Source organism: Phasianus colchicus, chromosome 2, assembly GCF_987193195.1.
Source record: "Phasianus colchicus chromosome 2, bPhaCol1.hap1.1, whole genome shotgun sequence".
Taxonomy (NCBI): Eukaryota; Metazoa; Chordata; class Aves; order Galliformes; family Phasianidae; genus Phasianus; species Phasianus colchicus.
In genome coordinates this window covers 85832846-85860355 of record NC_143437.1, presented here as the reverse complement: position 1 = coordinate 85860355, position 27510 = coordinate 85832846, and the positions used below count along the sequence as shown (strand labels likewise).

Below are 27510 nucleotides of genomic sequence, written 5' to 3'. Positions count from 1 at the left end.
CTTACACCAAAGACCTATGTAAATGTACAGGTATATGGAAATAAACATCTATGTTTCCTTGCAGTAGCTATGTAAGACTTTTGGATAACAAAATGACCAGGATCATTTCATAACCTACAAATGATAAGACAACTTCAGGAGCATTCCAGCATCGAACCGTTCCCAGGGAAACGATGAGCCAAACAGTTTACAGGTCCCTTTCAAATCTGCCAATTAGCTTCCACTGCTCTGATCATGCTTAGCCATTTGCATCTGAGAAAAGGAATAGTAAAACACTCCTTTCCTGATTTAACAGGATTTTCTTCCATCAATATTACTCAGATTTAAAAGAATATATGAAGCACTCTTTAGTGGAAAGTAATCTTTATTTATTTGTTGCTAGGTATGTGGTACTTAAGAGAAAATGAAAGTCATACCTCAGCTTGTGATTAAATGCCCTGTGGAGTTAATTAGTTTCAGGGAATGACTACAGTGCATAATTATTTTAGAGATTTATAAGTTTTTAATGCACTCCTTAATTTCACAACTGTCTGCTTTTTTTTTTTCTGGAAAAGGAAAATAGATATAGTTGATTTACCTTGATACTTCACTAAAACATGTCTTTAACCTTCCTGAAAAATAAGTTACAATTATTTTTGCATAAGTCACTGCAAGTCAGTCGTCATGGTAAAGGGTACCTTGTACTTCAGTACTTCTTCAAAATAAATGCACCACTGCTCCTGATAAAATTAATTAACAAGGAAAGTATTCTAACTGTTAGCACTTAGTTGCATGAACACAGTTGGTCCTTTTGTACTTCATCCTGCAGTAAGCATCCACAGCAAATGCTGGCCTCCTATTCTGAAAGTCATTAAGCTTGCTATTCAAATGTAGGAAAATCTGTAGTGCACACTCTCAAAATGCATTTATAATTTGGAACTTCATACCATTCTTCATACCAACAGCTGTTCCTAATCATACCAAACATACAAGGAACTTTTGCCAGTGTGCAGCTCACTGCCTCATGAGAATCAGCAGTGTTCACTAAATCCACTCCTATCACTGTTTCAGAAACAGACCCCTGTGACCGTTTTCAGCATAACCAGGTTTTAAGCCACACCAAAGTTATGCTCCTTACTCTGTCACTACTCATTTTCTTTGCAGCCTGCTGCAAAGAATCTTATCAAAGGCTTTGCAAAAATCCTAGAACATTCTGTCTGACAGGTAACCTTTACGATACTTAGCTTACTTTTTTTTCCCCTTTAAAAAGATCTCCAGCAGCATGAAAAAACAGTTTTCCTTAGAGAAACTCTGATACTTTCACCCTATCGTATTACACAGACATATTATCCTGCCTTTAATTAGTCTTCAGGTTCACCAGAAATTCTGAAGGAACACCCTGGTCTGTCAGTCAGCCTCCTGTTTACTTTCCATCCCTAGGTATCATACCAGTGATGCTACAGCCTTCTAGCACAATTACTGGTTAAGAAATACAGCATGTCATAACAACTCTCCATTTTCAAGAACTGTTTTGTTCAGAGTATTTAACATTTGCATAATGCTCTAAACCATATATGACGCTTCACAGATACCAAACAACAGACACAGTGAAATTCATAATCTACTTTATAAATACATTTAGAGGAACACAGAATTGAATTAGAGATGGAAAATTTCATATGGGTGTTTCTATGGATAGAAATATTATTCAATCAGATGTTTTATGAAATAAATTTGATTCTCACTTTAGGGTATCAAAAAACTGGAAGTAAAATAAAGTATGTAACTATATTAGAAAGCTGCGTGTATATGTAGCTATACAGCCAATTTCATCTGCCATAATGTGAGACTGATGACTACTTTCTAAAATATTAGACAATTCTTTAAAACGATATATATATTTGTATATACACCAATAACCGATCTTAAATTTTTGTGTTGCTGCAAATGAAACCATCCCCACCAACAAAATATACTCAGAGCCAGTTGTTCACTATACATTCATCGAAGTTTTCAATGGGATAATGTGAGTATCAGATTTGAAACCAGAATTGATTACTTGTTAGAAAAAAACATAAAGCTCACGATCAAGCTTTATTTCATTTAAGTACTTGATGGGCTGAGGTACACAAAGTTTGAAGGAGCAATCCTCAATTTTTTTTTCCCCTCCTTTCCTTCCTGGCATTTCTCTGTCTCTTTGACTTGGGAGAAAATGGTTCAGGAAAAGGCAAAATGCATCCAAAGATCCTAACAGCTTACAGAATATTGGCCATCTTCAGCAGCTGCTCTTAAAAATGTTACCTGGAAGGAAACGAGCAGAAGCAGTACAAAAGAGAAATAATCAGCTGGCGGTTTCACCTCCAAGCAAATGAAATGTGTCACTACTGGGGAAGGAGTATTTAGGAGCCAAAAACTACAATATGGCATGGAAACACCAGGATGTTATTGATCATTTGAATCTAGTTCTGCACTTTTTGCTGGTGACTGGCTGTTGAACAATAATACAGCAGACTGTCACATCTCCTATGCTGTCTTTAGACAGAGGTGATTTGCTTTTTAAGAGTCTTTGGCCAAAAACTGTTTGTCTGCTGTTTTTTTTTTTTCCCTAAATATATTTTTACGTGTATATACGCATTTTGGTATTCCCATATTATTTCCAGAGACAATAGGGGGCAAAATTAATTGAAAAAAAATTTGCTTTAGAAAAAATCAGTAAGCATAACAAAACATCAATAGTTGATTACATGGAAAATGCACACTGACAGCCCAGTTCAGTGTTCAAAACACCATAATCATAGAATGGCCCATGTTGAAAGGGACCTCAAGGATCATGAATCTCCAATCCCCTTTACCACTGGCAGGGCCACCAAGCTCCCCATTTAATACTAGACCTGGCCTTGAACACCTCTAGGGATGGGGCATCCACAACCTCTCTGGGCAGCCTGTTCCAGCACCTCACCACTCTCTCTGTAAAGAACTTCCCCCTGACATCCAATCTAAATCTTCCCTCCTTCAACTTAAAACCATTTCCTCTTGTCCTGCTGTTACCTACTCTTTCAAAGAGTTGATTCCCCTCCTGTTTGTAGGCTCCCTCTAAGTAATGAAAGGCTGCAATTAAGTTACCCTGCAGCCTTCTCTTCTCCAGGCCAAACAAGCCCAGCTCCCTCAGCCTGTCTTTGTAGGAGAGGTACTCCAGTCATCTCTGTGGCCCTCCTCTGGACCCTCTCCAACAGCTGTCTTTGCTGTACTGGGGGCTCCAGACCTAGATACTGAATGACTGCATAAGTCATTAAAGCTTTGTTTTAGTTTCAATTGAGACTAAGCAGTTTTTCTTGACAATGTCTAATATGATGCTATACTTTGGTTCTAGGAGAAAAACAATGCTGATAACACACTGATGTTTCTAGTTGTTAAGCAGTGTTGTACAGAGCCAAGGCCATTCCAGTTTGTTAGCGCCTACTGAAGGGGTGAGGGGGTGACAAAGCAGCAAGGAGGGGACAGAATCAGGACAGATGACTAAACTTGGCTAAAGGGTTAGTCCATACTATATGACATCATGTAGAAGAAGAATTTGAAAAAGGAGGGAGTTCATCAGTGGGTTGCTGCTTCTTTGGGACTAGCTAGACATCAGCCAGTGGGCAGTGACCAATTGCTTTGCATCACTTGCTATATACATTCATGTATGTATATATATGTCAAAACAATTATCCTTTTCCTTTTTTCTATTTTAGAAAATAGTTTTATCTCAACCAATGATTATTACATTTTATTTTATTCTCTTCCCCATCCCATTGGGAAGTAATAGGGAGGGAGTGAATGATTGTGAAGTGCTTAATCACCTACTGGGTTAAATTACAACAAGCTTTCTTAATAAGAGTTAGGAACAGGAAAGATACCTAGAAAAATCACCCCTTTGGAGCAGGGAATAGGGAGGCAGGATGAAGATGTTTCATCTAACTAGGTCAATTTTGTTGCTTTAATTATGGCTCTTCACTATTAATGCTGCTAACTGTATTCAGTAATTTTATTACTGATTTTTTTGTAGGTCATGATAAGCACCACAAGCCAACTATTACCAATGTTTGCAGTTATCTATGAGCTTATTTTTATGCAAACTCTAATCTCAGAGCTACAGAGATGAGTATTTGCTAAGTGATGACTGTCCTCAAGCTTTCAGACTGCTTCAATTTCTTTACATCTTTGAAACTCATTAAATCTGAACTCCTTATGGCATTCTCATTCCGAATTAAAGTAGAAAACATTTCTCTCAAATGGATACGTGACTCAGTTTCTCAGTCCTTGAAAACTGTAAATAATTGTTTCCACTTCAGTTCAGAGCATAAATAACCACAAGAAAACCAAAAGAAAATATGCCTTTAACAGCAAAGTAGGTGTGGGAAAAATTAGGGTGGGAAAAAACATCACCTAAATATTTCATTTATGGTATTTGTCCTCTTCTCCATTAGTCTAATATTATCATTTCCTTAATCAGCTGTTCAGATTTAGACCTTAAGAATAATAAAAACCTAAGGAATTTACAAGTATACATTTGTCCATATAAAAAGGTAACCAGATTTACTGTACTGTTTCAGAAACTGTGCTATCCTTTGTTTTTCTTAATTGTTGGCAAGAACATAAAACAAGTTATCCTCTTAGAATAAGCTGAAGCATAAACAAACCCTATTAACCACATTTCTCAATACCAACAGGGAAAGATAAAGCTAGGAACAGATGATATATCAAGATACCCAGAGCAAATGAGTTCTTTTTATTTCAACCCTTGTAAAAAAAAAAGTTGCTTTGATTAGATGATGAACACAGGAAGACTATCATCAAAAGAGAAAGATCTAGGAGCAGATTTGGGAATGAGCAGGTTAAAAACCACCTAATGAATAAGGTGTTTTCAGATTAGCTAAACCTCATGACATTTATACTAAACATATCTAAGTAAAAAATGGCACAAAGCTCAAGCAAACAATCCTGACTGAATTTGCACCTGCTTATGTAGATAAGGCAGTCATGTCTCCCCCTGTACCAAGAACTGTGAATCAGTTACATCAAGATATTATAATTCAGCTGAGCATCTTCATTGACTGGATGGTCATGGTCAACAGCTCTATGTCCAAGTGGAGACTGGCAATGAGTGGTGTTCTTCAGGGACTGGTGCTCAGACCAGTGTTATTTGACATCTCTTTCAGCAACACGGACAGTGGGATCACGTACACCCGCAGCAAGTTTGCAGATGACAGCAAGATGAGTGGTGCAATTGACATGCTAGAGCCCAGAGAGGTTGTGGAGCATCCTTCTATCGAGACATTCAGACTTGTCTGGGTGCTTACCTACTGTAGAGTACCTGCTTTAGTAGAAGATTGGACTCAACCTCTTGAGACCCCTTCCAACCCCTGCAATTCTGTGATGCCATCCAGAGAACCCGGACAGGCTTGAGAGGTGGGCCCATGCCTACCTCATGAAGTTCAACAAAGCCAAGTGCAAGGTCCTGCAACTGGGTCAGAGTAATCCCAAGCACACAGGCTAGGTGGAGAATGGCTTGAGATCGGCCCTCAAAAGAAGGATTTAGAGGTGCTGGATGATGAAAGACTCAATATGAACTGGCAGCATGTGTTTGTGGCCAAGAAAACCAATTATATCCTTTGTTGTATCAAGAGAACTGTGACCAGCAGGTGGAGGGAGATGATTTTGTCCCTCTACTCTGTTCTTATGAGAACCCATCTGGAGTACTGCATCTGGTTTTGGGGCCCCAACACAAGAAGGGCATTGAGCTGTTGAAGCGGGTCCAGAGGAGTGCCACAAAGATGATCAGAGAGTTGGAGCACCTCCCCTACAAGGACTGGCTGAGAGAGTTGGGGCTCTTCAGCCTGGAAAAGAGAAGCCTCTGGGGGAGACGTAATAGCAGCCTTCCAGTACCTGAAGGGGGCCTACAGGAAAGCTGGGGAGGGACTTGTTAGAAGGGCACATAGCAACAGGATGAGCTGAAATAGTTTTAAACTGGAAGAGGGTAGATTTAGACTAGATATCAGGAAGAAATTCCTTACTGTAAGGACGGTGAGACACTGCAACAGGTTGCTCAGAGAAGTTGTGGATGACCCACCCTGGAGACATTCAAGGTCAGGCTGGATGTGGCTCTGGTCAACCAGGTAGTGGGAGATGTCCATGCCTATAGCAGGGGAAGGCTGGAACTAGATGGTCTTAAAGGTTCCTTCCAACCCAAACCATTCTATGATGCTACAATCTTCCCATCAGTTCCTCAGCTGTCAGCAGTGCCTCAGCGAGTGGTGCCAATCAGACTGCAACTGCTTCATGACTGCTCATAACAACTGAAAAGATGAAGAAAGACAAGAAAACAGTGGAAGACGTTCTGCCAATTAGATTTAAATTGAAATTACATGCACACAAGATATTTACTACTCAGAACTTTTGGATAAATTTGAAAAAAATGTTTCAGTATAAAGAAGTTTGTTTCAGCCTGTAAAGTCTTATTTTTTCCCTTAATCCTCTACAATTTAATCTCTAAATCATAACTTCCCACTACCCTGATGGACACTGAGGTGACCTGATGCGGACTCAAACTGAATATCAAAGCTTTTATGCTTTACAAGCTGTACTCAAAAAAAAATTAATTATCTCTTTGACCACTACGAACATGAGCTTGTAGTCGTATCCTTTAAAAGCTCAGGTTAAGGAGTCCATATTTATTGGTGTCATTGAGATAATTGCATTTGATTTTCTTTGCTGGCTGCAAGATCTTCCAGTAGCAATTTTATGATCTGACCTAAATGTATAAATGATTAGCAAAACGTGACTTGGCAAGTGGCAGTTCAAACACTGCCTGCAGCCCATCATGCCCTAAAAGACATTTTGCATTTCTTAAATAAAGCTCCAGAGATGAAAAGCTGGCCTCCTTCCTGCAGCAAAGTACTCTAGCATAAGGTAGTCAAGATATTGTCAAGAGGAAAAAAATACTGATCATGAAGGCTCTTAGGCCAAACAGGAACAGGCACACAGCTGGTAAATATGATCACCAAAGATTAATGCAACTGTAAGCTGCTTTAGTTTTCACTAAGCCATTTTTCAAGCTTTTGCAGTAGGTTAGCATTTAGCCTTATCAAATCTAGAGAAAGAGTTCCAATGTCAAATGATTAGAATTAAACACCACTGACCTCATCGTAAGTAAAAATATATACATATGCTGGAGGAAAGTGAAGAGCCTACAGAGGAGGCACCCACAAAGTGGAGTCAGAAAACTGGTATACTCTTCACTTCTGCAGCTATGTGAGCTGCAGGTATTCAGTGCTATGGTAAAACTTGCACCATGCCCTTTCAGCACCTGTTCATAAATATTAGTAAGAACATTTCAACTTGTGTGTGTTAGAGGCAGCAAAGCTTTATTCAGACTGCACCCTTACAGCCATAGTACACTCTCATCCAACGCGTAATGAACACCCTCTTTCTAATGCATGATATATATTTCAAAGTAAGGCCAGATAAACCACATATAAAAATACAATTATTAGTTTTCTTTTAAGCTATAATATACATTGACAACAAAAAATAAGATCTACCTTAATCTGATAATAGAAAATTTAGATTATGATGGCATTAGTTGCCTCCAGACAACACAGCAGGCAAGCAGACAGCATAAGACACTGCCAATGCCACTGAAAAAATTATGAAGAAAAGGTTAAGAAAAATACAACTCAGGAAGTCAAGCACTGACAAAATAAAGCACTCCAGAAGAGGCTGCTAACTGGATCTAAACTAGTAGACTGAAACAGACTAGTATTAAAAATATACAAAATCCAGATAAAAACATCACAGTAAAAGGAGAAACTACAGAAAATATTAACAAAAAATTAAATGCTTAGCATGGAAGCAGACCTTCAACTATTAGACAAAGATGCATTACAAGCAATTCACACAGAACAAGTTGTGTCAAATTAAGTATGTGAAGACTCCTACCATTTTACTTGTCATACTAATCTTTCCTAACTCCATTAACCACACAGAAAAAGATCATAAACAAGGAAAAAAACAGTTTATTCACTTATCTTGTCAAGATCTGCACGCTTTCTCTGCATTCTTCATAGTTAATGAAATCACATTTGGAAACCATGTCAGGGTAGCATTCAGTTCAAGATTAAAACACTTAATAAAGATCACATACTTGGTCCAATGCCATTTAACGTTCTCCACTCGAATGATGGGATGAGCAGACTGTTCCCTCATCAAGTTTGCAACACCACCACCACTTAGTACTTGTCACTGCATTCTGTACTATACAACCTAGATTTTTCCCTATTTTACATTTTTTACAGTTCTGGAAGTAAACTGTTGTCAAACAGCAGGGAGGATCCCAAGATTGAGTGAAAGTGATGTTGACTATTGTCACATCTTCCATTCTTCTATTCATGCTTCACACCAAAAGTTTAAAGGTATTCTTGCCATGATCACGCTTCTACCTTGAGCATCAACAGTAAGTTTTCTGACATAACAGTTTTAGAAAAAAATACATTACCTAATGTGACAGCAAAAATTCTGCAGAGGCAGGAAAAGCCCTTCTTCAAGTTGTACCGCATAGCAGCAGAACCCTGCCTTGACAGAAAAATACACATGGAAGTCTGGAGCTAGCTAGAAGACTGAGATTCCCAGCTGGGTCTTCAGTAAATCTTCTCTGAAATGCCCTTTCCCACCAAAAGAGCAAGTAGCAGTAAGAAGATAAGAGCATCAGGAATAGGTGTTATAAAACAAGTACCTGACAAATCACAGTTAATAAAAAAAATCTTCTGTTATGGAGAGGGCTGGAATATTAAGGTGTGATTAACAGCCAGTAAGGTAACATATAATAATGTGACACCAGCTGTAGCTAAATCATTTCACTTATCACTGAGAGGATTTAATGGCAGCAATGTAACATTTTTCAAGAAAAGTATATTTCTGGCTTTTGTTAAGCAGCAAAGAAACCATGTCAGATGTACATTCGTGCCATACTCCTGCATATCACTGTCAACATTTTCTCAGCATGGTAAGATGAATTTTTAGAACTTCTGTTAGTGTCAAAAATACTTTTTCCCTTGTAGTTTCCATCCTGTAACAATAAAAACACATGGCTTAAAAACTTCCCTACTTCTCTGACCTCACTGAAACCCTACCTTTATCCTTAGGCTTTGCAGTGGACATCTAATCAGAAGTCTTTTTTGTGACTGCAGCAAAAAAGCTGTTCGAGGCTCATTCCTCTTCTGTTCCTCAGGTTTCCTCACATATCCTCAACGCCTCCCCTTACACTGTTTATTATGCCTACATGCTTTATTTTCACTCTTTACATGCTTGTACTCTTAAGCTAGTTTCTCCTCCAACTACAAAGGCTGCTCCAAAAGTGATGTCTCCTATTTTATGATGCTGGCTCGTGACTTTAGAAGTGGATACTGATTGGTGTTATGACAATAGAGGCTGAGCCTTCCCACCGATATTCCATTACATTTTGTTTCTGTCTGATATGGAAGGATTTATGAAGCAAAGGCATGCCACTGAATTCCTCTATACAGAAGAAACAGCACCCACTGACATTCACTGACACATGCTGAACATGTATGGAGACCAAACAGTGAATGTCAGCACACTGAGATAGTAGGTGGTGCATTTCAGCAGTGGCAACAGCAGGTAACATCTGCTGTTGCAGATTTTGACAAGTATGGCATGTAGGCTCTTGTCCTTAGCTAATGGCGGTGACTATGTTGAAAAAATAGTGTTTTGTAACAGAGAAACTATCAAATTGTGTTATGATGCTATTCGTTGTACTGGAAATAAATAGGAGGTATTACTTTCAGAACAACCTACGTATTTCAAGCTTCATCTTCTACCTTGTCTCCTACTCCCATTATATAAAATTTTTATTGTCCTAAACTACGATAGATGTTCAACAATAATTCAACCTATTGCAGTTCTGCATCTTTCATTAATGACAGGGATTTGGGTGTATTTTTTTTTTTAATACCACTTATTCACAGTATTAAACACACACAGACTTGCTCTTCAGAGCACTTATTCACCAAGCATTGGCGTCTTAGATAAAGGCTTTTTTCCCCTACTCAAAAAAATTTGTTTCTTCAAAGCAAAACTGATATTATCCAATGCATGTTCTCTTGTCCTCCTCCCTTTGCCATCCTGCTAATCCATTATCAGCCTTCTTTGCTAAATTAAATTAAAATTCAATAATTTGAATAGAAGTCTCTATTTAACTTGGAAAACCAGGATGTGAAGAAGTACATTTCATAAGAATTCAGGCTGTTACTCTTGACTTATTTTTATAAGGTTGTGAATTCAGTATATCATATCCAAAAACATATGCAAGACAAGTGAAAATATATTAAGATATGTTGCACAACACAACATATTTGACAGTTGCTAAAAATCAAAATACAATGTGTGGGAGAACAAAAGGTGGAATAAAGTCAGAAGGTGGGCAGAAATATCTTGCTTTTTAAGAAACAATGAAAAACGCAGAAGAACATGACTGTTCCAAGGGACATGTTAAGAACTGACTGAATAATGACTGGATTACATTATTCTCCATAAGAACGGTGTGGTCTAGACCCTACTGTGAGGGCAGGAAGGCCTTCCTCTTTAGACCAGAATGTTCTGAATATGGGTTGTTAAGACTGCAGAGATTATTACAAACTTCTGAAGATATTGAGAGAACAGTGAACAATCAGAGAGATGCTGGCTTCAGTACTTAATTAAAAACAAGATTTACCAAAGAAAAGAGACCTATTACAGACAGCAACAGAAAGCCTCTTTAAAACCATACTGAGGATAGAGGTTACCAAGTTCACAGCAGGTTGCACCAAGCTCAAACCGAGAAGAACAGATTATGAACAGAGGGCCGTTTTGAGGGGCATCTCCATAACAGATTCCAAACCTTTCTGAAGGTGCCCACAGGCCATTTACTTCTGTGTTGTAGTGGTCAGTTCACTGACAAATAGTAAGTGATAATAATAAATATTTATACGTAACACCACATTAAATTTACATAGCACTTCACATAATGCATACTAGAGCTCATAACGTAAGTTAGAATGGAACGCTATAACATAGGACAGCATTTCAGGAACAGGGAAGTGCAAAAATTAGAAAAAGAACAGTAAAGAAAATCATATAGGTACAGTATATCCAGATACATATGACAAAAAGATTGCTTGTAAAATGAAGGCATAAACAAAAAGGTAGTTGAGAAATTGAGAACAACAAATGGAAGGGTCCTATGTTGGGGGAAAAAAAGGAAGAAAAAGATGAGAACAATGTATGGGGAACAACTATACAAGAAACCAAAAGTACCTTAGAAGAACATCAGTATAAACCTGTAAGTTAAAGTAGGAAGGAACCATCTGACAGTCTATTGTACTGGCAAGCCAGCTTTCAGGAGCACCAAGACCCAAATATGCTCCCTAGACAGGAGACTGGTTTATCTTAAGGCATCTGGAGTCATGACTCAAAAAAGCAAGATTGTACCCAAGAAAGTGATTAATAGGCATAGGATATTCAACCATTCCAAATGACACAGCATCAACAATTGGATAGATTATATACACGAGCCTCTGAAGAATTTACTGCTTGGGAGCAAATGTTGCTGAAATATTTCTTCTCAGCTTTTCTCAAGACAACACACGCTGCATCATCTCTCAGCCTGTTTATGCTATTTATGTACAGCATCTATAAGGTTCATTTTGCACTTCCACAGAGCTAGAAGTAATCAACTTGGGTGGAAAATACAACTTCTGTTCGGGTAAAAGAAAAGTCTTTAAAATTAGCTTCAAACTCAACTGCTGAACTATTAGTAAACATTTTCTAATTGGTTCACTTGTGCAGTCATAAAACATACAAGACATCCCTTTGGATTCCAAATGGATATTAAAGGCTCCACTTTCTTCTCTGAAGTCATCAAATTTTTTTCTTAAAGAAACAATATTTTTTGTGATAGCTCTAAGATAAGCATGGATCCAAAAATAAACCTGTTTTAACTATCAAAATATAAAGTTTAACTATAAAAATAAACCTGATTACCAATTCCAGGCATTTAAAAATCACTGAACAGAGATTAACAAGCATCAGATAATTATTTTTAAAGGTCTCCAATAAGTTATTGCAAAATGACACTGGTTTTCTTTCAGAATAACTCTAAGGGTTGGATCTTTATCTTGGTAGTGCTGTGACATGCCTCAGGACTAAACATTTTTCTCAGTCCACTCACCCCAGGCTATAAAACTTTAAATCGTGAGATGAGGGAAATTTCAGAACTCAGAGGTCACAGGCTTGTAATGACATTTGCACTACTCAGCATTTAAATGAAGAACTAAATTCCAGAGGGCCATTTGTCAGCCAGATCAAAGAGTACCTCATGGAATACCACAGGCCAAGAGACTGTTTTACTTTATTCATTTTTTTTCCAAGGAGAGAAATAGATAGTCAGCTGTTATCCAGACTGAAAGCTACTAGGACAAACAACACATTTTTACTGCAGAGTGTGATTGAAATTCTGTTTCCCAGTGCTGAATTAATTAAAAAAATGATGCTGGAAAAAAAGTTCAAAAATTTACCTCTTGGCAAGTGATCAGCTCTAAGACACTTTCATTATAGCCTTTCAGATTCTCAAGTCATTTTAATATCAGTGGGATTCACTGCCCAAACTGCAGCTGAAGCAGAGGCAATATAATACACATGCTGTCAGCAGTCTCACAGTTAACCAAGCTTGTTTTTTACTGAACAGTGTTTTATTTTAAAAAAATCTGTAAGAAAGAAAACAATTACATGATTTTCACACATAAGGAAAAGATTTCATTATTTAATATTATTTTGCTAGATATTGGAAAGGCTTTATTGTATTAAAAAGGTTAAGCTCTTATCCTCTGCCTCTCTCAAAACTGTTAGCAGGGACTCCAGAAACTTCCTGTGAAAAGAATCAGGAGTCAATAATGTATTTTTGGAGATCGCTCTGTCACTTTCAATTGAGTAGCACGTAGGAAAAATATACCCCAAATACCTTAACTTCTTTTCATTCATGCTATTTTCTACTGAAATTCCATTCCTGTCATAGCTGTTTTAGACAGCCCATGCCTCTCTGCTTTTCTACTACATTTCAGAATGGAGTTTTGCTCAAAAGCAATGGGATAACAGGAAAATTCTTTACCTTGTTTTCTTCAAAGAAAAGGAAATTAAGGGGGACTCAGGAGATGCACAAGCAGTTCCCATCCTCACCACAGATTTCCTCTACAACCCTGTGCAAGAAATTTAATCTCTCCATACCTCAGCTATACATCTTTGAAATTCCAGTTCTTTTTTTTCTATTTTACTTATCAGAAAAAAAAATGTCGACATCTATATAGATGCAGAAGTAAGCACAGTGGTGTATCAGTATTTAAGAAATGCTAATATATGCATACCAGTAACATCATCAGGACCCAAGAGGATTTGGGCTTTTGTCATTTTTTGCCAAACTAAGGACTACTCTTATAGTTCCTGGAAACTATAGAAGAAATAAATAGAAATTAGTACCATTTAACATGTAAAGTTAACATATTTTGTACTGAATATGTAAATATTTCTCAGCTTTACCATTGTACAAATTGATCCAAAATGAATTGATTCTAGATGTCCATATAAAAATATGCACTTTGTTTAATTGATACAGAATTTAAAAACATCTAAAGAGAAATATCTAAGAAATTTTGTAAAGAAATCAAATATGGAAAGGTTATTTATTTTTTTTATTTCTAACACTGGAATTTGAGGGATGGGTAGAAAGACTTAATGTTAGCTGTAATCAAAATTCATTCAACATAACCTGTCTCAGTTGATATGAATATACTTTCTATAATATATTCACATTTATGCTTCAGTAACAAAACCTCAAAGCAAGAAAGACTGTAACATGCAAGTATGGCTCAGCCTGTTTTCCCTTAGAAACACTACTACAGACTAGGAAATCAGCACAAAGTGAAAATTCACCCTTTTCACTCTATATAAATTTTCTTTTAAAATCAAAGTACTTCAATGTATAAATGGAAACAGATCAAACATTGAAAGATTCAAGAAGAAAATTAACTTCAGAAAAACAGGAAATCCACTGTACAGAGCAATGTTTTTAGAAAACAGTCCTTTTAAATTCTATGCCTGGTGTGATGGTGATCTGAACCAAATTCCCTCAAAGAGTTGTTAGCTATGGGAAGTGCTACCCATAACAGCAACTTAGCATATATTAGCCATTTCACTCCAAAGTCCTGATTCAGTTTAGCAGTTTTTACTTTCAAGCACAAACTCTGTGCATTCAGCTACTATGTTCAGTTATAAACTTCTTAGCAAATGAAGAAGTTCACCAGTCAATCAGATTTCCTTCCCAGGAATTTTGGTATCTTTTTGACAAATTTCAAGTTGTTCCTATTAGTTTTACGAGAAAGCTTCAGGCTTTCTTACTTATATCATTCTGTTCTGGGCTAAGTAACATCTGAACTCATTTTTATTTGACATTTAATATCTTAAATACTGTCATATTTGATTCCAACACTCCTAGACTTTGCTAGAACTCAGTACGTTCCAGTGTATGCAATGAATATGAAAAAGTTTTGAAGGACAGGAACCCTGAAATTGCCAAAAAATACAGCAATATATTCCAACAGGTAGACTGGGCAAAGCAATCAGAGGAAACACTACTGGAGTCACACGCATGCCTCAAACAAGATAGAAGCTGTGCTTATCCGCAAATGTCAATGCTATCAACTGGAAGTAAGATGTTTCACCTGAAATTTCCATTAGTCCACAAATTTAAAAGTACAAGGTACTTGAAATAAACTGTTTTCTTTCACCAGGCACGTCAGTAAAACAGAAAAACTCACACCACTTCAAAGCACTCTGATATCAGAATTGTCAGTCATGACCCCTTCAACCCACTGCTTTGTACAATTTTTATATTACTAGTGTGAAGATATTTTATCATCTCAAAACAATTTCATTTGAAGTTATTAATACCCAGCAGTTTTTAAACATGGGAAAACTTGTTTCTTACATCACTGCAAAAGTTACTGCTCTCTACACAGCTGCTGACCCCAGTTGAACACTTCTTCCAATATAATCACTCAGTATGACCATATTCTTATAGAAATCAATCTTTTCAGAGAATTAGCATTGTTATACTGAATTATATACTCCATACTGGGGTATGCACAAAGGTCTACAGGTATTAATAATTAAATGACAGAAGAATTTTCCACAAAATAACACACTTCTCCAATATTATATTAAGTAAATATATTTTAATAGGAAAAGAATTTATACACCCTGGAATTATTTATCTTCTTCTACGGATGAGTAGAGCATATATAAATGATACACTGCCACTCACTATAAGTGCTATAGCCTTTTAAGGGGGAAAAAAGTCCCAAAATTTTCATAATCATGGAATAGAACCTCCTTGAAGCTACATTTAGGCACATGCAAGACAAGGAGGTGCTCAGAGATGGGTAGCACAGCTTCACTAAGCAATACTTCAAGATGACTGAAAACGTTACAAAGAAAAGCTCAGTTGCTGTTTAGTATAAAATTAGGAACATCACTGTGAAATACTGCTGTGTTTACTTACTGCATAATATAATTATATATGGCAGAGTCACCAACAGCGTCTTTAAACACAGGAAACACAACACTATCAAAATGATAATTGTCCACAGAAGCTTTTCAGAAAGACTTGAACCTTATTATAATTTCTTAAATGGATAAGGATTTGAAAATGCTTATCAGCAGCTACTTTTATCTATCCATTTCAATTGATTAAAACTTAATTGAAAGCTTCCAGAAGCCCTTGTTGAAGTTCAAAGGTCAGAGATTTCTAGCTTTCATCAGTTTTATTCAGCCAAAGTAGCTGAACAATTTATATCTATTAAATCAGAATTTAGTTCTTCATTGATCTTCTCTATACCACTACTCCCTTTTCTCATACCCTTCTGATCGTCCACTGCTTTTCTCTCCTTTTTCCATCTTTCCCTCATTTTGTGTTTCTTCCCCCCCTCTTTCATTATTGATAAACCTTTAAAAGCCACAAGAAAGGAAAGAGGCTCAAGAAGCAGAAAGCTGCAGTCAAAAGTAAATTAAGTCGAAACTAATACCAACAACACAGCACTTCTTAGTGTTTATATGGTTGCAGAATCAAATCAAGCTCATGCTCAGTGTTTAAATCAAGAACATCCATTTCCGCTTCCTAATAAGATCTCCTCCTATCCACCCCAAGCAGCACACAGCTGACATCACCCTTATAATAAAAGCATTATCTCAAAATCTTGGTAGCAACATAAAGGCTCAGTTCCCTTGCACCTGACATATCATTTCACGTTACACAGACTGCAGGGAAGAAAAAGTGTTTTAGCACTGGAACAGGTTGTTTGTGCGTATAAACTACAATAAAATCTGGTAACTTTCTTCTGGACAAAAACAGTGACCAAACTCCTCTCTGACATTACCCGGGGATCAGTTTCCTTTTCCACTGATCACTAAAACATTCTTCAGAACATTTTGCAACCCACTCTATTGGTGCCTATACCATCTGCAGGAAGCAAAAAGCAAACCACACATCCCAGTAAGAGCAGCAGCACAACATTTAGAAGAGCCCAAACTAAGCTACAGAACACTCCACAATAGTTTATTTGCAGACACAGAACAATCTTGTCATTAAATAGCAGTGTGAAGGATCAGAAAAGTGTACAAATAACACCAAAATTGGGCACAGCAGATTACTTTCCATTGATGAATTTGACTGTAAGAAACAGAAATGGAGCATGGATATACTGCTTACTGCTCATATATTTAACTTGATCTACACATGAGAAAGAAGTTCTTTCAGATTTTCAAACGATGCTGGAAATAAAGCCTACTAGGTTACATACCAGTAGGTATGTACCATTTAGATCACTGCAAGCATAACTATTGACAGCTCTACAGTCCCTTGCACACAGTCATTCATCCAAAATCAACTCTCAGTTTTCTTGATGAACAACTATCTGAGCACAGCAAGAGAGAAAGGGCCTTGCAGTTCTCCTTTAGATTATCAGTCCTTAATGTACTCTCCAAATGTCAATACAGAAGCCAGTAAGTCACTTAAGGGTTTGGTGCTGCTTATTTCGGTACAGGTATGGAATAACTTGTTTTAGAAGCAAATTGTGAAGTCACAGTTGTATCAAATTGCAAAGTCCCAAGAATTTTGGACAAAAAAAAAAAAATCAAGTCTCTTTCCCAGCTACAAAGTTAACTCCCTGACCATGGAGAACATATGGCACAATTCCCAGACAGCACCAAGAAGTGCTTACCATAATCTCAAAGAGAAAATGCTAGAAATTGCTCAGTTAGAAATACCAGAGACGTGAGCATTCTAACATTCAGAAATATGGAGCACAAAAATCTATTCCGCAGGAGTTAAGAAGAAAACAGTCTTATAACATCAAAAAGCCGTTTTTGAAACATACGCAGAGTAGGGACTGATTCACAGAAAATTCTTTTAACTTCAAGCACTCAAAGCTTTGGAAAACATATATTTGAAATCCTGAAAACATTAAGAAAGGGGTTATTGTCAAAGGGGGGGTGGTTTTTGTTTTTGTTTTGTTTTGTTTTTCCTGTGTTCAAACTTCCCAAGGGAACCATTTTATCCTCTCATTCCCAGTACTGCTCTTTGGAAGTTAACCAGTTACGATCCATTGGCTGAGCCCTACTTTTGTTCTTGCTGAAGACATTCCTGCCAACACCAATTTGCAAACCCAAACTGTTTCTGCAAATAGAAGTACCAGGAATATTTTTCTTCCAAGTGCAAAGCTGAGATGAAAACTCCAGATTATAAAGCAGATACTTTGCATGCTAGCATAAAAAAAATTACTATGTCCAATAGCCACAACCTTCAAGACCACAAAGTATTTTATAAATCAAAACCTTCCGAGTTCCACATCTTTAGGTGTAACCTTTACTCTAGTCTCAGTTTCTCATTCTGTTGATGCACACTGGAGCAGGTGCAGAGAAATTCAAAGGCAGCAGTGACCCACCCAGTGTTGTTCATGTTTCAGATCATGCTAACCCAAGAAGAACAAACTGAAATGCTCACTACCAGCAACACACTTGACATTTTTAAAGAGCATCTGCTGCATTATATGCAGTTATGTGACTATCATTGTGTCCTCTTATTTAAACACTGATGATCCATCTCCTACGTTAGCATTATTATGCGTATTTCTTGATAAACCTTCAGTACTCAAACTAAAAAACAAATCCATTTTAGCAGAAAAACTTGGAAATAAAGGACAGTCGTAAATTATGCTGGAAAGCTTTATGTGCTTTTTTCATGTTATTGTTTGTTTAATCTTGCTGAAAGTCTTAGATAATTTTTCTTCATAGTTTTTATTAGCTCCACTACAGAAGATCTTTAAAGAAATAGTTGTACTCAGCTCCAGCAGAATTCTAACTAAAATATTACAAGATTTACAGAAGACTGTAACAACCAGGTTTATTTTTTTGCCAGAAAATTTAAAACACATTTCATTTGAGAAGTAGTAATACACAATTCTTACACAGCTATTTTCATTCAGAAGCCTGAAGGATTAGACTGAAAATCAGCATTAGTTTTCAATTTCCAAAGGGAAGTTTTAAAATATATTCCTTGAAGATATATGGTAGAAGGAAAAAAATCAAACTCAATTTACTACACACCTCAGAGCTTTACTCTGCATTAAGGTATGTCAGCTGTCTGATCCGCCCCTATAGTTTTTACTTGCTTATATGGCCAAAGATCATTACATTTTACACCACTTTAAAAGCTGTCCAGCTCCACACTTATTCTAACATCACAGAAACAGAGAATGGCTTGGGTTGGAAGGGACTCCAAGGATCAGCAAGTTCCAACCCCTCCTGCCACAGACAGGGCCACCAACCTCCAGATCCAGTACTAGACCAGGTTGCCCAGGACCCATCCAACCTGATCTTGAACACCTCCAGAGATAATGAGGCATCCACCACCTCTCTGGGCAACCTGTTCCAGCACCTCACCACTCTCATAGTAAAGAGCATCCCCCTGACATCCAACCTTCCCTCCATGGGTTTAAAACCATTCCCCCTTGTCCTATCAGCATCTACCCAAGTAAAAACATGAAGCACTAAGCCTTATCCTCTTGTATAACACCCATCCAAGGATGGAAAAGTGTAATAGGAACAAAAGATGAATATACTTTCATACTTTTCAGGCAAGATCAGCCTACAAACCTGCCTATTTTCTGACATGCATGCTCTCTATTAATGCCTCAAAACCTTTTTCTCAACACTACTTAAACATATATACTGAGGTCAGCTGTGAGGACATTTTTTTTGTTCACATTCAGTAGCTTGTTGAAGAAAAGACTGAATTGAAAAAGTTACGAAATGTTTGTTTTTAAAAAGGCACATTTACCCTGACCTGAAATGCAGGACAACTGCAGTGACCCACAGGTCAGGAAAACATCTCTTCATTGTGGCAGTGTCTCTAGCTCCGGGTCCAGCTGCTGCATGCAAGTAGGCATTATGCGCTCCTACTTTATTAAAGATGAGACAGGAACTACAGAACAGCAGCATACCTATGCATTCTGAAATAAGACCCAATACCTCAATTTTTAAACCTGAAACCTTCTCTCCTCAGACATCACGAAGGAACTGTTCAACTACTTTTATAGCATTACTCAGTGGGCTAGATAGATAGATGTATTAATTTTCATGTACATGTGTTGGCCTTTCTTAGGAGTCATGCACCGATCACTGTTGATATGCCAGATTTTGTAGACAGGCTAGGCTGCCATACCAGATCAGGTTACCAGTCCATATTGCCTGTACAATATTGAAACAAGAAAAGCATGCATCCAGTGCACAAAGACAGGGCACGCCTGATGGGCCAGATGGTCCTTTTCTCAAAAAGTGCTGGGATCTGAGGCTGTTTTGGCATGCAGAGCCCAACCATGCCACCTCCTGGTTATGGATGGCCACTCTATTCCACACACTAGGCAGGTATATCGAATGCTTGGTAAGTTAACAGTTAACTTCATTTTTTTTTCAGCTACCCAGCTATTCCACCTTTCCTTGGCATTACCAGCTGCTAATATAATCAATTTCTTAAGCTTTAAATAGCATCTATTTTAAGGCACAAAGGAAGAAAAATGGACAATACAGCAGGTGCCTCTGAGGAGATATAAATAAGGAAATAAATTTCCTAAAAGAATTCTCACAACAAATGAAACCACTTTTCTACAAGCAAAACATTCATGCTGCCAGAAAAAAAAAGCAGTGCATGCTGGAGAGCTGATGAGGATATGGCTATCCAGATAAGCCTCAGCAAATGCCTTTGACCTTCTCTAAAACAGCTGGTACTAAGTTCTGCTATTCACACTGAACTGTGCCTTAAGCAGCTGCACTGATTTAAATAGTGCCATTTCAAGGGAGAAGCACTCCTTTCCACACAAGGGTAGCAGAATCTAGCCCTTAGTTATTGCATTTGTATTGTTCCTTCTATGGAAGAGAATTTACTGTGTTTCAAAGGACATGTTTTCTAAGATCATAGATCAAATGGTTCTAAACTGCTTCAGATCTCTGAAAGGAAGATATTTATTATTTTTCTTAAATTACATCATTTTTTTCCCCCCTTAAGAAAGCCCAGATTTTGTGACTAACAACAGCGGGTCAATAAAAACTTGCAGAGGGGTTACTTTATTATACTCAGCCTAACATTGTATGTTATTTGTTCTCCCTAAATCCAGCTATCCCCTGCTATTCAGATGTAAGACATTCTACAAGGAAAAAGCACTTAAGATTATGAAGACACACCAGGCAATCATATCACAACAAAATAACTACTCATGTTTTTTTTAAAAAAAACATTGCAAGACTGGAACACATTCATTTCTGTAGTCAGCAGTACATTCTAATGATGGAGTATCCTTTTTCATTATTCCATACATATTAGCTGCATCAGTCAACATATCACATAAGGACTGCCAGATAGCCTGCTAATGGCAACAAAAAGATTCCCATTAACTCCAGTAGGCTTTGAATCAAATCCGTGATACCTAGCACACTGCTGCTTTATATAAATAAGTAGCTGATATTCATCTGTGGCTTGCACTGATATTATCCTTTTTTATTGAATAAGATCCAAATGATAGCTATATAAATCTAGCTTCTAATGAAACTCGCATTCCTAAAATACAAGCTCTAAACATTTCTAAGCGCATTTCCCAAATCAACCTTCCAGCTATTCACACTGTATTTCGTGGGACAGCAAAGTAAATAATGATTAATACAAACTATTATGTGAACACAGATTTCTTCTCACCTGATGCCATCAGAAAAAAAACCAAAATAAACAGAAAACTGCCTGCTCACAGATTAATATTAATGTATGAGTTTACATTAGCATTTTACATTAGTCTTGTTTTAATCCAAAGACTTGTTTAGACAGTAAACCAATAAATTTGTAAATATTTTTTCACAAGTAGTTTGCTATGGAAAGCTAAATAAAACGTTATCAGAGGGCTGACTTCAGAAGGTCAAAGGTTTTATCAACAGCACATCACATCTTGGGCAACGGATATCAGCTCCATTTCCTACACTGCAAAGACAAGTTAACTCACATGAAGTGTCCTTATTCCTGCCCCTTGGTTTTTAATAGGAACGTGCAGTTATGAATAAAATCTGCCCTCCTACATAAAAAGCAAATCCATTCCAGGAGTCCAAAACATTCGAAACTCAACATAAGCCAAAAATATTAGTTGAATGTAAGACAAAATGAGTTTGCATTACATCAGCAGTTTTCAGACCAGCTAGAACAATTTTTGCAGGCTTAAAAAAAAGGCAATACTAATGTCAGTTGAGTATTAGGGCTAAGTAATGATATACCTTTTGAATAGCTATGCCTGTCCTACAAAGAGCTTTATGACACTGAGCTCTATGAATTTAATTGACATGACTAGAAGATTAACAAATTTATGCTACGCCACATTTTATTATCTAGGGACTTAAGATTAAAGTTAAAGGCTTGACTCTTTGCCTTCAAATGCCAACTGTAAACCTGAGGTCAGTTGTACTGTCACTACACAGAGAGAAATTAGCTACCTCATTACCCAAGTAATGCTGATATTTGCATAGGGAGAGATGCTCTTACTTTGGCCAGCTCTTTTCAATAGGGCTTTTTCCTTTACATGTGCACTGCAAAGTAGAGCTGGCTTTAATATTATGCAAGATATTTCAAAGCCGGAAATACAAGAGGAGAACTTTTTTATCCCAAGGAACATATAGACAATTAAACAGATATTATGTCTTATTAAAGAAATAAAAATACAAAACAGAAGCTTTTAATTACCAGGAAGTCACTGTAGGATCTAGATTTCTCTGGTACCCATATCTTCACAGCTCAAGTCATACACTTGTTTTACATAATAATAATAATAATGCAAAAATAATGTTTATCAGTCACTTTTTAGGGACTACAAGATAACACAGCACCAGAACAGCAAGAATCTAAATTCTGGCTGGAGCTTGAGATTGTACCATAACAATTTCTGCACAAAAGGTATTACTGAAAAACACTCTGAGCTTTGACATCTCTCATCTGGACAAATATTACCCTGATCCAGTGTGGGGACCTCATTACCAGAAGCAGAACAATCTCACCTAAGAAAATAACCGTCTGTAACCAATTTACAATAACATACTTAAAACTACCCATGAAACAAGTGTGATTCTTCCATCTCTTCCAGGCAGAAACACACAACAACCTGCTTTACAAAACTGTACAGATAATACAGAAAAACCCTCTAAAGATTTACCTATTCTTTAGATTTGCATCTAACAGTTACCATTAAAAAGATGTCTTTCAGTTTTACTGCTGGTTAGATTATTCTATCAATATAAACGCTCAATGCGTTTTGCAAAAGTTCAAATAAACTAATGCAAACTGAGGTAAATGACCACCATCCATTCACACTTCACAAGTTCTCCTAATAAAAGACTTATAAATGGCTTTTCCATTTCTAATGATGAAATAATCACACAGGAGCTATTTCCTACATAAAAAAGGTAATGACCCAGGGGTGAATAAAGTATCTTCTGATGAAGGCATTAACTTAGTCATTAAGAAACTGAGGTCATTTTCAGCATCCACCATGGGTTGCCTCCAATTTTTAGACAAGTTGTGTTTTATAACTTCACAATCTTTATGTTAGAAGAACCAATACCCCTTCTCATGGTTCTTTATATTGTCTGATAGATACATAAATTTACTGCCACAGAAAACATTTTTTGTGTGCTTTATCATACATATAAAATGAAGGTTCTAGTAAATAAAGTCTAAAATAAATGTCTGTACATTTTTCATGAGTAAGGAATAAATATCCACTGACTCAAGTATGCACCCAACAGAAGTCTACCAGCAGGACACAGATTTACATACTAAAAATGTCTGTAATTTATTTTTAAATTAAGCATAGCAAAACACAAAACAAAGCAAACAAAAAAATATTACAGGGAAAGAAAAAGTTGGCTCTTTACAAAGAAAACCAGTGTCATAAGTTGAAATCATACTTCTGGAATGCCCGTGTGCCCTTCAGTGGCTTCACACAACAGCAGGCAGCCTCCCTACCTCAGGTTCTAACAGCTGACATGAAAAATCACAGTACTTTCAAGTCAAAGCAAAAGCTAGAGGCTCTCAACTTTGAAAGCCGAAGCTACACTTCCATATTTTACACAAAATCTAATGACAATCAGAACAGCTTAGAATACCACAAAAGCAACACTTGGCTATGATTGCAATGTATGCAGCTACTTGCTTATTGCTTCTCAAAGAACAGAAATCCTGTGTCTGGAAGCATCAGTTCATTGCCAACATATCCTAGAAATAAAGCATTACAGAGGTGGTTGCACCAGTTTTCTACTGGCATCCGAAAGAAATTCTGCCAGTTCTACACATTTCCCTCCTATTTATACCCAGCAGCATCCAGTGCCTTCATTCTCATTTCCTCAACTACTTATACACTTACTTCAGTGAAACTGTTTCAGTATGACAGTCTCCAAAACAAATCTCTAGAAAGCTCGACAGATGCTGTTACGAAGGATAAAGCCAGGTATCTGGTGTGAATCTGACATCAGCATTCTCTACAGTTTCCACAGACAACTCACCTTCATCTTTTAAAAATTTACATACACTTAGACCTCGTTATATTAAGAGGGAAAAAGAAAGCTAATCATTTACTCAATCTCAGAGTTGTCCTACATACATTTTCCACCTAGATCTGACTCCTAAAAATACCCACTGTAATTTTTTTTTTTTTTTTTTTTTTTTTTAAGTTTACTCTGCACCTTTCAGTGATGCTTTGTGCCTTTTCTGCCTCTCACATGCATATATTCAGCAGATAACTCCCCCCTCTGGGAAAAGATCAAACTGCAAGGTGCAAGAAAGGCACCCCTGTAAGAAATACAGATATATTCTGTTTTTATTAGAAAAAACAACCTCATAACAAGCAGTGCAGCTGCCTCTTCTGCAGTGACATAGCAATAATAGAAGTGTATAGAATATGTCTTTATTCACCCTGAATTTCCAACTGACCAAGCAGGAGTGCTGTGACAAAACCTGGACTCAGTACATTTGTTCCCAATCAATAAAGCAGGTATTTAAGGAAGACAGTATAAAGGCTGCTGACACAGGGAAAGACGCTTATTGCTAACATAATGAGTTTTAAATAGTTATGATTGCCCCTAAGACATAATAGAACTTCAGAAATTATTCACTTCCCTGAATGGGGGTAATTTGAACTGGCAACTTCCTCACAGGCCCATCCATACACTTTTTTGCCTTGGTCTCACTTACCAACTCCATGCTTTCCTGCATTCATGCATCAATCTTCACTACTTCTTTTCTAAATGTAATGGTAATTTTTACAGTGAGTATCACACACCTCGCAGGAAACTGGGAAGTGGTGCAAGGACCTTTGGGGATGACACTTCTATGTATACTGAAGTGCTGCACCACCGGGCCTACATTCAGTAACCACTTAAATTATAAATCACAAACTTTCTGAAGATTCTCTGAACTAGTTTGACTAAAGTGAAGAGCACAGAATTCAGAATTAAGCATAATGCACAACGTTACAGGGAGCATACTCCAAATCTCCACAGAAACCAAAGCAGAAATCATTGTGTCTTGGATGGAACGGTGTCATGAAACCGATAAGCCATAAGCAGCCAATGCCCATCACAGCGAAGCAAGGTAAAACAGCGCTCTGCTAGCGCTTAACACCATTACCGTACGCACCTTACTGCTTGAGCACGAGAGGCGAGCTGCAATGAGTTACATGAGATCCGAGCGTCCCTCTACGGCGCGCACAGCTCCGCGAGGTGGCCCCGGGCCGAACGGCGCCGTGCGGGGCTGTGGCGCACGGTCCGAGGGCTGCACCGGCGACCTGCGGGCACCACGCGCATCCCGGCACCCACGGCCGCGCGTGGCCCCCGCGCCCGCCCAGAGCCGGCGGCTGCCGGGCAAGGTGCCGGGAGCTGCGGGAGAGACGCACGGTGGCGGTCGGGAACAGAGCCTTACCGTCGGCCAGGAGGCGCATGGCGTGCACAAAGGAGGGATCCAGGCTGTCCTTCTCGGCCATCAGCTCGGGCAGGTACTTCTCCTGCTCCATCGCCTCGGGGCCGCGCCGCCTGGGCAAGCCGGGGCGGGCTGCGCGGCCGCCGGCTGGCTCCGCGCCTCCGGCCGCCTCTTCAGCGCCCGCCCCGCCCGGCGCCCCACGGCTCGCAGCTGCCGCCCGGCCCGGCCCGGCCTCCCCTGCCCGGGGGGCGCTCCCCGCCCCGGCACCGCCTCCGCCGTCCCCCGGCCGCGCAGGGGGGCGGGGGCTGGGGCGTGCGCGGCTCGCTCCGCGCCTGGCACTGCCGTACGTCCCGGCCCCCTCCCGCCAGTGAGCGGCCCGCTCCCTCCGGCCGCCTTAACAAGGGAGGCGGGGCGAGGCGGGACGGCCCCGCGCTGCTCCCGTTGGTGGAGAAGCCTCTCGGGCGGGGCCAGCTCCGGAGTTCCGCGGCGCTATTGGCTCGTGAGCAGCGAGAGGAGCCGGGCGGTGGGCGCGGGGCTGGGGGGCGAGAGAGAGGGGCTGCGTGTGCGTGCGCCTGTGTGCAGCGGAGAGCGTGCGTGCAGGTGTGCGCTGCGCGTGCCCGTGTGTCTCGCTGTGTGGCTGTGTGCACACCTGCGGCTCCGTGGGGCCCCCGTGCTTGTGCACGCGTGCTCGCGCTATGTTGCCGTTTCTTCGTCGTTGTGGGAGCGTGTGCTCGCGGCTGTGCGTGCGCTGGTCTGTCAGAGGCCGAGACTGTGCGGTCGCGTGGGAGCGGCTGTGGCTGGATGTACCTGCTGTGACTCTGTCCGTGTCCGTGTGTCTCGCCTCGCTCTCGTGTCATTAGAGTGGCTGGTGAGCGCTGTCCGTAGTACTGAGGATGAGGGGAGAGCGCTGTCCGCGGTGCTGAGCGCACATGGCAGCCGCTGCCCTTCGTCCAGAAGGCGCGGGCGGGACGGGTGAGGTGCTCGGCTGGCAGAGCTCCGTCTCGGCAGCATGGGGCTGCGAGATTGCATCTTTCCTGAGGGTGCGATCAGAGAATCTGCAATCAGGCACGGCTGTTTAAGCAGTGCACTGAAAATGTCTGCCTGTGGCTGCTGTGAATAGCTGGGGAGTGCTCAGTAGGTGTCTGGCGGTCCAGAGAGGAAGGTATTATCTCTGATGAGGAATTCCATGCTGCACCCCCAGGAGTAGCTCTCTGCATCTCCAACAGTGCAGAATTAAAGCAGTCATGCAGCTAAAATGTCTATATTTGTAGTTAAGAAAAAAAGAAATGAGAGTTTAGTATATATTGACTATTGGTAACAGAGAATTTAGTAAGGTTTTTTAATTTTGAGAGTAAACAAAAGATGCTTAACTGATATTTAACTTCATTTATGGGACCTCTAGGACACTCTAATGAAGAACATTGTGTTATGCTCAATATGCATGTGAGATTATTTCTTATTTCTTACTACTCAGACAACTACTTGTTTATTCAAATGCAATAAATAACTGGTGTATGATATCTCTTGTATTACGCATTGTTTTTTTGCTCTAGTTGTTTGTGTGTGTGTTGTTTTGAAATCGATATTTTTTAATTTTCTTTTTTCTTTTTTTCCTTTTTCTTTTTTTTTAATGATGAAAGAATGAAGAAAGGTAAAAATATGACAAACAGTCTATGACAGTTTTGAAGACACTGTGCCACCACTGCATAGAAATTAGCTCTGTCATGTTTTCAAAATCCAGAGATAAATGCAGACAACTTTTACTGAATTTTCTCTCCAAGTGCAGTACAGCTGAGTGACTACGTGTGTTTACAAGAATATGTAGAGAATGTCAGTGACTGAAATATATTATTCTATCATATTTTCAGGGGGAAAAAAAGTAAAATGAAATACCT

At 38.9% G+C, this 27510-nt stretch overlaps 1 protein-coding gene across 5 annotated transcripts in view; it reads right to left on the bottom strand.

Annotated features, from left to right (window-relative positions):
• KHDRBS2 (KH RNA binding domain containing, signal transduction associated 2) overlaps nucleotides 1-25794 on the bottom strand; it is a 342378-nt gene extending 316584 nt beyond the window's left edge. For all 5 annotated transcript variants that reach the window (XR_016464481.1, XR_016464482.1, XR_016464483.1 and 2 more), the window contains exon 1: nucleotides 25619-25794. Coding sequence is in view for 2 of the 5 variants with exons in the window: in XM_090136217.1 (XP_089992343.1) it covers nucleotides 25619-25709 (91 nt within the window). In the remaining 3 variants the exon portion in view is untranslated. The remainder of the gene's footprint in view (nucleotides 1-25618) is intronic.
• Nucleotides 25795-27510: the final 1716 nt, after the last annotated feature.